Raw genomic sequence first — 12,121 nt, 5'->3', positions numbered from 1 at the left:
CCTGTCGCTTGTGCCCAGGTGGTCAGGTATACTGCCTCTGTCCCTGGAGGTTCCATTCCTGGCCCTCACTGCTAATGTGAAGGGCACTGCTTGGTCTGCTGTGCATCAAAATGCTCTTGACTCTTCATCAGGGCCGGCAAGATGGTGGAGAAGCAGCCCCTCAAAACAGCTGGTCCGCTGCCACCAATCTTGCCCGACAACATGGGTGGGGATGCTCCAGCCCACAGTCTGAATCTGGCTTTAGCACACCCACCTGCCCCACATGCATGCTTATGGTGAGATTTGTTTGGAGCAAGGTGGACCCTCAGTGCCAGTCAGCTGATAGGCAGGGAGAGCGTGCCTCGTTCTAGCAAAGCAACAGTTGGGAAACTCATTTTTGAAACTGATTTATTCTCTCCGCGCCCCCCCCCCCCGCCCCCCAGTGCTATTGGAGGAAGGATGCACTCCTCCTGCCTATCAGCTGATGGGCCCACATCATTCTTCAGGAGGTCTTAGAAACATCCAGAGCGGTAGCAAAAATCCATCCTGCAGAAGCACGTTCCAGAGCTGAACAATGCACAGTGTTGAAAAAATGCTTCCTTCTGTCCATCCTGATTGTTTTATCTCTAACATTTTTCCCCCCTTTGCTTTTTTCCAGCCATCTGAGGTTTTGGGAGATGGAGTTTACAGCTCCCTCTTTTCTCTACAAACAGGTACTGTGAAAGCTAATTCTCCACAAAAGCCAGCTTTAAACTGGCCTGAACCCAGTTTTTACACTCCGTTATTATCCTAAGGGACGCGGATGGTGCTGTGGGTTAAACCACAGAGCCTAGGACTTGCCGATCAGAAGGTCAGCGGTTCGAATCCCCGCAACGGGGTGAGCTCCTATCACTCGGTCCCTGCTCCGACCCACCTAGCAGTTCAAAAGCACATCAAAGTGCAAGTAGATAAATAGGTACCGCTCCGGCGGGAAGGTAAACGGTGTTTCCGTGCACTGCTCTGGTTTGCCAGAAGCGGCTTAGTCATGCTGGCCACATGACCCGGAAGCTGTACACCGGCTCCCTTGGCCAATAAAGCGAGATGAGCGCCACAACCCCAGAGTTGGTCACGACTGGACCTAATGGTCAGGGGTCCCTTTACCTTTATTATCCTCAGCGTTTGGTATCTTTGGGTCCTGCTCTGAACACCTTCTCCATATTGTGACCTGGTAGTTTGCACACGAAGCAGGCTTCATCAAATGGTCCCTCTGCGCGGTGGCACAGCAGATCCTGCTCTGGGGAGTGAGTTGTGCTATGTGATCTTTGGAGTCCCAATTCTACGACTCTATGAACTGTAGAATGTTGTTGAGCTGGCGATCCTGATTTGGGAATCTAAGACACAAAGGTGATAACTCACTCCCGTTGCTGCTTCCCTGTATACTGCCTCTGAACCTAGAAGTTCTACATAGCCATTGTGACCAGTACTGATCCCTCGCTGTGAATTGGTTTAATACCCGTATCTGATGGCTGCCACCACTGGGTCATGTAGCTCAGTCTCATCTGTGCCAACCTTGGGGAAAGGCTGTGGCTCAGTGGCAGAGCACCTGCTTTGAGTGCAGAAGGTCCTGGGTTCAATCCCCAGCAGCATCTCCAGGTAAGGCTAGGAGAGACTCCCTGCCTTGAAAACTCTGGGGAGCTGCTGCCAGTCAGTGCGGACAGTACCGAGCTAGATAGAGCAACGCTCCAACTTGGTGTGAGGCAGCCTCCTTTGCGCCATTTTAATTCAGGGCCTCATTCAGAATAGTACTTTATATTTAGACTAGAATAGTACTTTATATTTAGGAGAAAGAATGCAGCAGAGATTCCAAGTTCACTTTTCTGTGTGTGTGTGTGTGTGTGTGTGTGTGTGTGTGTGTGTGTGTTAGGACTTGGAATGTGTTGTTGTAAGGTAAAGGTAAAGGGGACCCCTGACCATTAGGTCCAGTCGCGGACAACTCTGGGGTTGCGGCGCTCATCTCGCTTTATTGGCCGAGGGAGCCAGCGTACAGCTTCCGGGTCATGTGGCCAGCATGACTAAGCCACTTCTGGCGAACCAGAGCAGCACACGGAAACGCCGTTTACCTTCCCGCTGGAGCGGTACCTATTTATCTACTTGCACTTTGATGTGCTTTCGAACTCCTAGGTTGGCAGGAGCAGGGACCGAGCAACGGGAGCTCACCCCATCATGGGAATTCGAACCGCCGACCTTCTGATCGGCAAGTCCTAGGCTCTGTGGTTTAACCCACAGCACCACCCGCATCCCAACAACACCCGTGTTGTTATAGGACCCCCCTAATCTTGGATTAAAGAAAAGGCTGGTGGTCTTTGGGGGGTCAATGTTTAAAGTTTTGAGAGGGTGCTCTGGGTGGCAATCACAAAATAGCTGCCATGTCAGGGCTTTTTGACGTAACACAAGCCATCAGCTTCTCCCTTTCGCAGCCTGGTAGTTTGCATGTTGAGCACATTTCATGAAAGAGTCCTTGCATGGTGACAGTTGGTAGCTTCCCCTGCTTTCTTAGCCCAGAATAGGCAGTTCCTTAGATCAATGGCATTTGCTGTAGAAAGTTTGGGAGCTTGAAGTTGTGATGGGCATGACTCTCTAGTACTCCCATCAGCTCTGCAGACAGATCCCACTGCTGCCCCAACGAAAAAAAAAATGTTTTCTGTACCTCTTGATTGTTTCCTATGCTTTGTAGGGCACTAGCCTCCCTTTTTGCACTTACACGACAAGAATGCAAACACGGAGGACGAATTATACAGTGGGGTGCATGGTAATTTGCTGGTGTGGGTTGCAGAGTCCAGCTTGCTTGAATTGCAGGGCCTAGGTGCAAAATCTTCTTTTGAGGCAAGTGTCTATGCAACGCTGCCTCATAGCCTCATCCAACGAAGGGTTGAGATTTATTTAACTCTTTAAATGGAACATCTACACTGGATCAGAAACTCAAGGAAACTGACACAGTCTTCTCACTGCCGCCCCCCTCTGGTTTTATGCCCAAGCTGTGGCATGTCAGTACTTGGTGAACGGGCGTCAGTGTTTGCCCTTGGTTAGATAAAGTACAGATCCAAAGCACCCTAGACGGGAAACAGCAGATCCACACTATGTATTTAAAGTGCGTTTGACACACATGTAAACAGTTCCCCAAAGAATCCTGGGAACTGTAGTTTAAAGGCACTGGGAATTGTGGCTCTGTAAGGAGGAAAGTACTTTGAGTGGAAGCCATGTGCTTAAAATGCATGGCATGAAAAGAGAGAGATTAAAATGGAAATGTTGAATAGAACCATCAAAGTGTAGGAGGGCAGTGCCCTCTGGTGGTGAAAGCTAGAAGTGCTGTTTGTGTTGGCCTGTGGCTCCCCCAAGAACCCTGCAGTATTCGGGGAGAGGGGAACCTCTGGCCTTCCAGATGTTGCTGGACTCCAGCTGCTAATGATCCCAGAGGCTGGGACTGCTGAGAGCTGCAGTCAAGTATCTTTCCTACATGGTCCTTTTGGCCAGAGATGCCAGGGATTGAACCTGTGTGCCGCTGAGCTGCAGTTACACCTGAGGAACATAGGAATCTGCCTTACACTGGCTCATCTAGCTCAGTCTCATCTGTGCCAACCTTGGGGAAAGGCTGTGGCTCAGTGGCAGAGCATCTGCTTTGATTGCTGAAGGTCCCAGGTTCAATCCCAGCTGGGAGAGAGTCCCGGCATTGAAAACTCTGGAGAGTTGCTGCCAATCAGTGTAAACAATACTGAGCTTAGATGGGCCAGTTGTTTGATTCAGTAATAAACCAGCTTCCAATGTTCCTATGGCCACCTCCAGGGGGTCTTTCCCAGCCCTTCCTAAAGATGTGGTGGGTTGAAACTTAGTCATGCAGCACAGATGCTCCACCCACTGAGCAACATGGCCCCCCTTCCTTCTTAATTGCTAGGAATTTATGCACACAGCCTCAGATCTGGCATGCTCCCCTAGGAAGCTATATTTACACTAGGTCAGAACATTTGTCCCATGTGCTCCTTATCATCTACTCTGACTGGCAGCAGCTGTGTGGGATTCTTTCCCTGCCCTGCCAGGAGTGTCTTGAGCTCTTTTGCACGCAAAAAGGCCTTCTCTTCTTCCGCCAACCACTGTCCCCTCCTTGAACTTTTGGAGCGCTGTAATTTGGTGGCGGCGGTTGGGGTTTTACATTTATAAAGGAAATGTTTAGTTACTGACTGCTCTGGGCGGCCTTCCCAGGGTGGGAGAGCAGAGTATATAAAGCCCCTGCAAATACAGCAAAACTGCAACCTCCTGAAGGGTCCAGAAAGCTGCCGTCTCGCAGATTTCCACAGCCTGCATCTGAATGTGGGCAGCTGCAAGGGAGGCAGATGGAACCACATCCTTTTCCTTCCAAGTTGTTATCTCACAGAGGGGCGGCTGCTATTTTTGGTTTGTCTGAGGTTTTGTTGTTGTTCCACACCTTCATTTCCACCTCCACAGTCTCCCTCATTCATTCATTCATTCATAAGTTCATAAACCTTTCCTCTAAGGTGGCCGACACAGAACCACCACCTTGTTCCCCGTTATCCTCACAACAACCCTGTGAGGTAAGGTAGGCTGAGAGGCAATGACTGGCCCCATGGTCACCCCGTGAGCCCCATGGCTGAGTGGGGATTTGAACCTTGGTCTCCCAGGTTTGTCTTGGTCTCTGTGGTTTAACCCTAAGGGATGCGGGTGGCGCTGTGGGTTAAACCACTGAGCCTCGGCCACGACTGGACCTAATGGTCAGGGGTCCCTTTACCTTTACCTCCCAGGTCCCAGTCCAACAGGTCTCCCTCCCTCCGCTGGAAATGGCACCAAACCAGCTGTGATGTAGTGGTTTCTGTCTCCTGGGTCCAGGAATCGCCCAGTCAGCACAATAGGAAAAGTTTTTGGCCACTGAGAAGAAGTCTTCCCACGTTTTGGGCTGATTGGAGCCAATCAAAGTGAAAGGAGGTGAGTCAGCCACTGAGGATTGGCTCCTAGGGTCCCTCTGGAGAAGGCGTGCAGGAACAATGCCCAAGAGTATGCGTGTCCCAGAGCTCAGTATTTAGGAACACTGAAAGCACAAAAGGCTTTGGTTTCAAGGGAGTGGGGGGCAAGTTCTGTTGCATGCAGTGGACTTTCGAGGAAGACACAACTTTAAGTTGCTGTGAAAGAAGATATTGGGAGACCTGCAAATCATTTGCCCACAAGAAATAGTAGATGTAGCTGAAAGGCAACACGTGGAGATGTGCACTGATTGTTGGATTGTATCCATTATTATTAGTATTTCATGATTATAAAATCCCTGTATAATCTTCGAAGGGGGCATGGCTGTGACTATCAGGAAGGGACCTGCGCTTTGCCACTGCACCGCTGCAAGTCATAGAATAATAGAATTGTAGGGTTGGAAAGGACCCTGATGATCATCTAGTCCAGCCCCCTGCAATACGCAGCTTTCCCATATGGGGATCGAACCCGCAAACTTGGCGTTCTCAGCACCACGCTCTGATCAACAGAGCTAGGAAGACACGTGGGAAGCTGTCTCTTGCTTTCCTTATTACTTCTTTATTAGCTTTATTTTCTCCTGCCCTTGTTCCTGAAAGAGGCCAGGGCAGGCGTCAAGAAACGTTTAAGCAGTCCCAACTCAAAATGAAATAAAAACATATTTGGAAACCACCTAAGCATCTAAAAACATTACCCTGCCAAGGCTGCCACAGCCAGGATCTCCCAACCCTTATAGGGAACAGGAATGCCCTTATAGTTCTCCTTAGAGTCAGTGATGAGGGAGACAGATGCACCTCACTAGTGTTGCCTACACTGGCCGGCAGCGCCTCTCCACGTTCTTAGACAGGGAAGCATTCCCAGCCCTGCCTGGAGATGGTGGGGGTTGAATCTGGGATCCTTTGCAGATCTGGAATCTTCTGCCAAGTAGATAACTCTCCCACTGAGCCTCGACCCTTCCTCCTTTTACCCATCCGACATCCTGCTGCAGGAAAATGGGGCGGGGGAAGCCCAGCATTTTGGCTCTGCTTGTGGTCCACCCACAAGCGTCTGCAAGAGCAGAAGTCGGTGACACTGGAGGTGTTCACACGCTCACTCACCTCCGCTCTCCCGCCAAAAGGAAAGAGAGCAGTGAACTAAAGTTTCCTTTCTGAAACTAACAGGCTTGCGCTGCCGCGTTCTTTGACCCATGTGACCTTTTTATAAAAGCAGCTCTGCTGGGTCGGAGGAAAAGGCCTCTTTCTTTCAAGTTTTTCCTCCCAAGGGGCGCAAGACGGGGACTCCGTCGTTCTTCCCCACCCCCTGCCAAGCTTCACGACAAGCATGCGAGGTGGGCCAGTCTGAAAGGGAGTGTGGCCTGGCCAAGGTCACCCACTGACCTTCTACAGCTGAGCAAGAACTGTAAAAGGCATTAAAGCCCACAAGCAGCCCCTGGAAGCAACATCTGTGACTGTTTCCTGTCCCTGGCGGTCTCTGCTCAGGGCAGATTTTACCACAGAGGTTTTGTTTAACCCCCGGCCTTAAATCTGACCCCTCCTAGACTAGAGAGACAAATGCAGAAAGCTGTTCCCAAGCATATTCAGAACTGGCAAGCTAGAACCAACGGAGGCAGCTGGTTTGGTGTCGTCTAGCTCTCTTAATTGTCAGAAGCTTTAATCCAATGGGACAATGTCAATATTTGTTTAAATGTTTGTTGTCTTACCACCGCCATTCTTCAAGTTTTTATTTATTTATTGGGGAGATGGGGAGCCTACAGCCTTCCCGATGGTGCTGCTCTGCAACTCCCATCACCCCTGGCTGTTGGCTGGGGTTAATGGGAACTCGAGTCCGATGGTGTCTGGTGGCCTAGAGGTTTGTCATTATTAGAGTGGGGATCCTAAGAAATCGAGAACATAGCCAAAAGTCTTAATTGTGTAAGTCAATAAAATGCACATTCCATTTGCGCAGCGTTCCATTGGCTGTTCATGCCCATTCACTTCCATGGCTTTTGCTGATTACCGGTAATATCCTACAGTCCTTTAAATATAACTGTGAGAAGGGTGTGTGTGTTATTGTTTTGTTCTTTTGGTTTTAATTATTTTCTATGTTTTATCTTGTGAACTTTATTATTATTATCTATATTCTGTGAACTGCCCTGAAATCTTTTGAATGAACAAACAATTGAATGGGTCTAGCAACTCCGGCCAGGTCTAATGTTGGATATAACCCCGTGTCAGACCCATGGAAGTGAATGGACACAGCTACCTTAAGCCCATTGATTTAAATGGCTCTACAGTGGTACCTCGGGTTACAAACTTAATTCGTTCCGGAGGTCCATTCTTAACTTGAGGTACCACTTTAGCTAATGGGGCCTCCCGCTGCCGTCGTGCCGCTGGCCCACGATTTCCATTCTCATCCTGGGGCAAAGTTCAGAACCCAGAGCAACTACTTCCGCGTTAGCGGAGTTTGTAACCTGAAGCGTTTGTAACCCAAGGTACCACTGTACTTGGACAAGGACTAACAATAGATTCATCCTATTGAGTTGACTCTTGACTTAGAAGGGATACAGCCCTTGGATTTGCCCTAACAGGTACAGATTGTGGGACCTGTCTGACGCCGGATTGATTTTTGACCCTCCCCTTCCTTCCCTTGCCAGGTGCGGAGAATGGTTGGCGTCTTGGTGTCCGTCGGCCAGGGCCGCCTCGAACCTTGTCAGGTGCAAAGGCTTTTGGAGATCAGGGACCTGATGGCTTACCCCAACAACACCATCGCGCCGCCCGATGGACTCTTCCTCAAAGATGTGGAGTACTGCGAAGCTGGTTAGTCTGGGAACCCCCACTTGCTTCTGGGGCACAGAATCCTTAGCTTAGTAGCCTTGCCTGCAGAAGGTCCCAGGCTCAGCAACCCTCAGCATCCCAGACCCTGTGCAGACTTGTCTCAAGCACAGGCAGATGAATCGAAAACTGAGCGTGCATCACGCAGCCATCAGGTTGCCCCTGTCTGAAGTGGTCCAGCTCAGAGGCAGATAGAGCATCTCAGGCAAGAAGTAGGTCCTGTGGTGCTGTTTATCACCACACTTTGTTGGAGAACTGGTGTTTGTAGGGTGCAAGGAATTCTTAAAAGTTGGGATTTTTATGAGGAATTATTTTGTGTTCTGAAGGTTCTGTGGTGTGAATTAACATGGCAAAGTCAATAGGCTATTGAATGTGTTGCTTTCAGTAACACTCCCCCCCCTTAAAACTGTCAGCCCCCCCCCCCAAGAGACATAGGCAGAATCTACAGGGGAGTTTCAGGCAGGCATTTAAGCCATGCCAGCCAAACATCCGTTGGTGTGCAAGGTGGAAAATCCAAACTGTTTTTGTTCTCTGTTGTGGTGTCAGGGTGATGAATTGGATTTTAATTATCACAAGCTGCAGTGTGCCTGCATTTGAAGGACGTGGGGCAGAGATCCTCTTACATGAAATAAAAATCTCCCATTAAAAAGGATCAGGTTGCAGAGGAGGGAGAGACCTCTCTGCCCTAGACCCTGGAGAGCAGCTGCCAATCATTAGATAATATGGAAACTTTGTTTCACCTGGTATATAAGGAAGCTTCAGTCTCCATATCTCAGAAAGGGTATTGTGAAGCTGGGGAGGGGGAACCAAATCATCAGTTGCTGGACGTCACAGGAGGGGAGAGGAGTACCCTTGAGGAAAGCTAAAGCATTTCAAGATTTTTAACTTAGGAGAAAAGAAGGAAATGTTGAAGAGTAATTAAAAATGTCTGCATTGTGTGGAAAACATGGATAGAGGGAATCTTCCTTTCTCTTTGGCCCCAGCTGCACTATACATTTAAAGCAGAGCCAAACTCATTTTTAGACGATATTTAGATTCTTTTTTATTTGTTTAGATCATACTGCTTCAAACAGTCCTGGCTTCCACAAAGAATCCTGGAAACTGTAGTTTGTTAAGGGTACTGAAGAGATGTAGCTTGGGGGGGGGGGGGATGTCTCCTAAGAATTCCCAGTTCCCTGTGAAGAATTAAGCCACTCGGAGAACTGGAGCTCTGGTTCTTTTTGTCGCTGTTTTGAAAACAAGGCTGGTGGGAAAATACGCTTGAAGATTGGTTGTGATTTGCAAAATTGGGGTGCATTTGTATAGAACTTTGAAGCTCTTCCTGGGCATCAAGTTGTAATAAGCTTGTGCAACAATCCGGCAAGGAAGGTCAGCATCCTCATCTCTCATGCTGCAGAAGGGGAGGCTGGAGGCTTGCCGAAGGCTATCAAGCAAGTTTGTGGCAGAGCTGAGATTTGAACTGTGGACTCTTCCCAGTGCTACCAATTTACACCGGATTTTAGGCCTGTCTTTCCCCTCTTCTTCTCTTTGCAGACTTGGAGATCAGCGAAACGGACTCAGAATGGCAGCCTAATTGAACTCCCTATGACTGGAACAGAGAGAGGTCAGGGGAGGAGAGCACCCTCTTTCCTGTTATGTGGCCACATGTCTCTAAACCTATTCACATACATACGTGGAACACTCTTCAATATCCCATCCCTACAAAACAAAACTATATCCAGACATTTGGGGTGGGGGTGTGCTTAGGGCGCAATTACATTTGAACCAGGATTTGAACCCAAAACTCTTGAACTGGAACCTCAGGCTGTTTTATGCTGTGTAAGACAGAACATGACATCCTGAGAATCTCTGCTTGATTCTTTTAGAACAACACACTAGTCCCTGGTGATAACCCTGGAAACACAGGACAGGGCTGTTTCGGTAACAGGAGGCGGACTGGGCCTTGCCTGGCCAGTGAGGTCTTGATGCAGCAGAGTGGCTTCAGTTTCGGGGTTAAGCTCTGCCTCTGCCAGGAACTCGCCAGGGGGTCATTTTTGGCAGTCATTCACTTCAAAGCCTTTTGTGCCTCATCTGCAGAACTGATGTGATCCTTACTGGCCTAGCTTAGAGAGCCGTTATGAGGATTACAGCAAGATAGCATGCGTGAAGCCATGTGGGTGCCACATAAAAGGGCTATATGTTGATTTTGATTGTGCAAAATAAGCAGCTACTGTTAGCATCTTGCAGAAATTGTTTTTTTATATCCTGTTTTGTGGACCACATTTCCTGACCATCGTTTGTCTAGAAGATTGGGGTAGAAGAGATTGCCAAATTAGTTCAGCTATGTTAGATAATCTTAGTAATAGTTTAAGTTAGATAAACTAGATTAGATAAGGCGAAGCTTCCAGTTAGAAACTCAGCACTAGCGGTTTGTATTATCTGCGGTCCCAATTCCTGACTTGCACAATGGGTGACCCAAACGCAACCTGCTGGTGACTTACTAATAGCCCACCATGGGCTTAGTCAATCTCAGCTTTGGGTTCCTGGCTGAGCACTGCAAAACTGATTGGAAAGAGTGTGTGTGCTTGTTTTTAAATGCCTTACACAACACTATCAAACCAATAGTTATGTAAATTCAACTAACAAATATACCCACAATGTAACTGGCTGTGTTTAACTATATAAATTCTTTATACAACCACCGATTCATTTGTACATACGTGGAACACAAAAGCTTCTGTTTGGACATTACGTATATAAGAACTGATCTATTTGTATTTCCTCTTCTAAATGTTGGTCCTTAATTGCTTCTACTCAACTAGATAATGTGAAAAGAGTTGTGTTTATATGATGTATAAAGAATTTATATAGTTAAACACAGCCAGTTACGTTGTGGGTCTATTTGTTTTTAAACGCTTGGCAGGCCCCAGCCGAGATCTAAGGGAGCTACATTCAGCCCAGCAGCTTTGACCGAGGTGCCCTAATCTGAACAGGCACCGCTGTGCCTTTGGAGGGGGCCAGTGCCCACACCGCTGGCTGTGCATGCAGCTTGCAGGCTGCTTTTGACTCCGCTCTCCACTTCCTGTGACTTTTCAAGACGAAACAGAGTGTGGGAGGAACTTTATTTTTCTCTTCCCCTTTGCAAAAATGCGGAGGTGCCGACTGCTCCTCTCCATCTGAGGTTCAAGAGAGGTGTGGAGTTAGTAGAAGCCCTCAGAGAGGAAACAGTCCTTGGTGGTACAACAGCTGAAGACTGGCAGCCCAGGATAACAGACTGGTAAGTTGTCACACACTTGATGGGTTGCTTCATAAAGCAAGTTGATAGAGATGGTGATGCATTAATGAAACGCAAGTCGGACTTCGTTAGAATGACACAAGGGTGGACTCTCCATAGATGTGGTGAGCTCTTCTTCCTTGGAGTTCTTTTAAATGCAGGTTTTATGACCCTCTGCAAGGGATTCGGAAGCTGTGATTCATAGAACTCTACAGTTCTATGATTCTCTGTTCAGGTTTGCAGTCACTCTGTTCTATCACCTCTCAAAAAACAACAACAACCCCACCCAGTCAACATTCTGTAGCTTTTGAGCATCTTCAGTCCCGATTCAACAGTTTGGGGAGTTAGGAAGATAGGAAGCTGCCTTATGCAGTCAGACCATGGGTCCAGCTGGCTCAGTATTGTCTACACTGGGTGGCAGCAGCTCTTGAGGGTTTCATGCAGGGAATTTCCCCCAGCCCTACTTGGAGATGCTGTTGGGGTTTGAGCCTGGAACTTTCTGCATACAGGGCAGGCGCTACACCACTTTGACCCCTTAGGATCTTGTCCCCTTCCTTGGTGATCTAATCTTGAGACCCCTGTATGCCTGCTGATAGCTCCCCTTATGGATGAGGCTGTTTTGTCCATGTTTAAGAGGGTCACTCACCCACTGAACACCAGAACTAGAAGAAATGATGAGCACGGCCCCAGATTGATCAGACCGAGGTGTTCATCTAGCAGTCTTCAGCTTACAACTGCATTCAGCTGTGTAATGATAAGTTTGTGGTGGAGAAGGTAATCAAAGGCTACCAGTCACAATGGCTGCATTGTACCTCCACTAATGGAGGAGTGACAGTTGCTGCAAACTACAGGAGTGGAGAGTCGTGCTCAGTTCCTGTTTGCAGGCTTCCCAGAGGCATCTGGTTGGCCTCTGTGAGAGCAGGGTGCTGGACTAGGTGGGCTTTTGACCTGATCAAGCTTATTCTGTAAAACTGAGATTGCAGCACAGAGCCCAAGCAGCTTAGCTTGATGCTTAGTTTGATGCAAAGTTGCGGCCCGTTCTTCTCTTTCTGCTTTGACAGTTTTGCTCTTCGCT

The 12,121-nt window shown here is 48.3% G+C and overlaps 1 protein-coding gene across 5 annotated transcripts in view; it reads left to right on the top strand.

Annotated features, from left to right (window-relative positions):
• The window catches only part of PUSL1 (pseudouridine synthase like 1), a 68,075-nt gene that overhangs the window by 41,689 nt on the left and 14,265 nt on the right, over window positions 1-12,121 (top strand). For 3 of the 5 annotated variants that reach the window (XM_079987251.1, XM_079987254.1, XM_079987255.1), the window contains 3 exons: window positions 638-692; window positions 7,616-7,778; window positions 9,327-12,077. In XM_079987251.1, coding sequence (XP_079843377.1) covers window positions 638-692; window positions 7,616-7,778; window positions 9,327-9,370 — 262 coding nt within the window. In that variant the 3' untranslated portion in view covers window positions 9,371-12,077. Of the gene's footprint in view, window positions 1-637; window positions 693-7,615; window positions 7,779-9,326; window positions 12,078-12,121 lie in introns of those variants that run through there. The other 2 variants (XM_079987252.1, XM_079987253.1) reach the window with 2 other exon arrangements.

Source organism: Podarcis cretensis, assembly GCF_951804945.1.
Source record: "Podarcis cretensis genome assembly, chromosome: 8".
In the NCBI taxonomy this organism is placed as follows: domain Eukaryota; kingdom Metazoa; phylum Chordata; class Lepidosauria; order Squamata; family Lacertidae; genus Podarcis; species Podarcis cretensis.
Note: the sequence above shows the minus strand (reverse complement) of the source record. Positions and strands in the feature narration are given on the sequence as shown.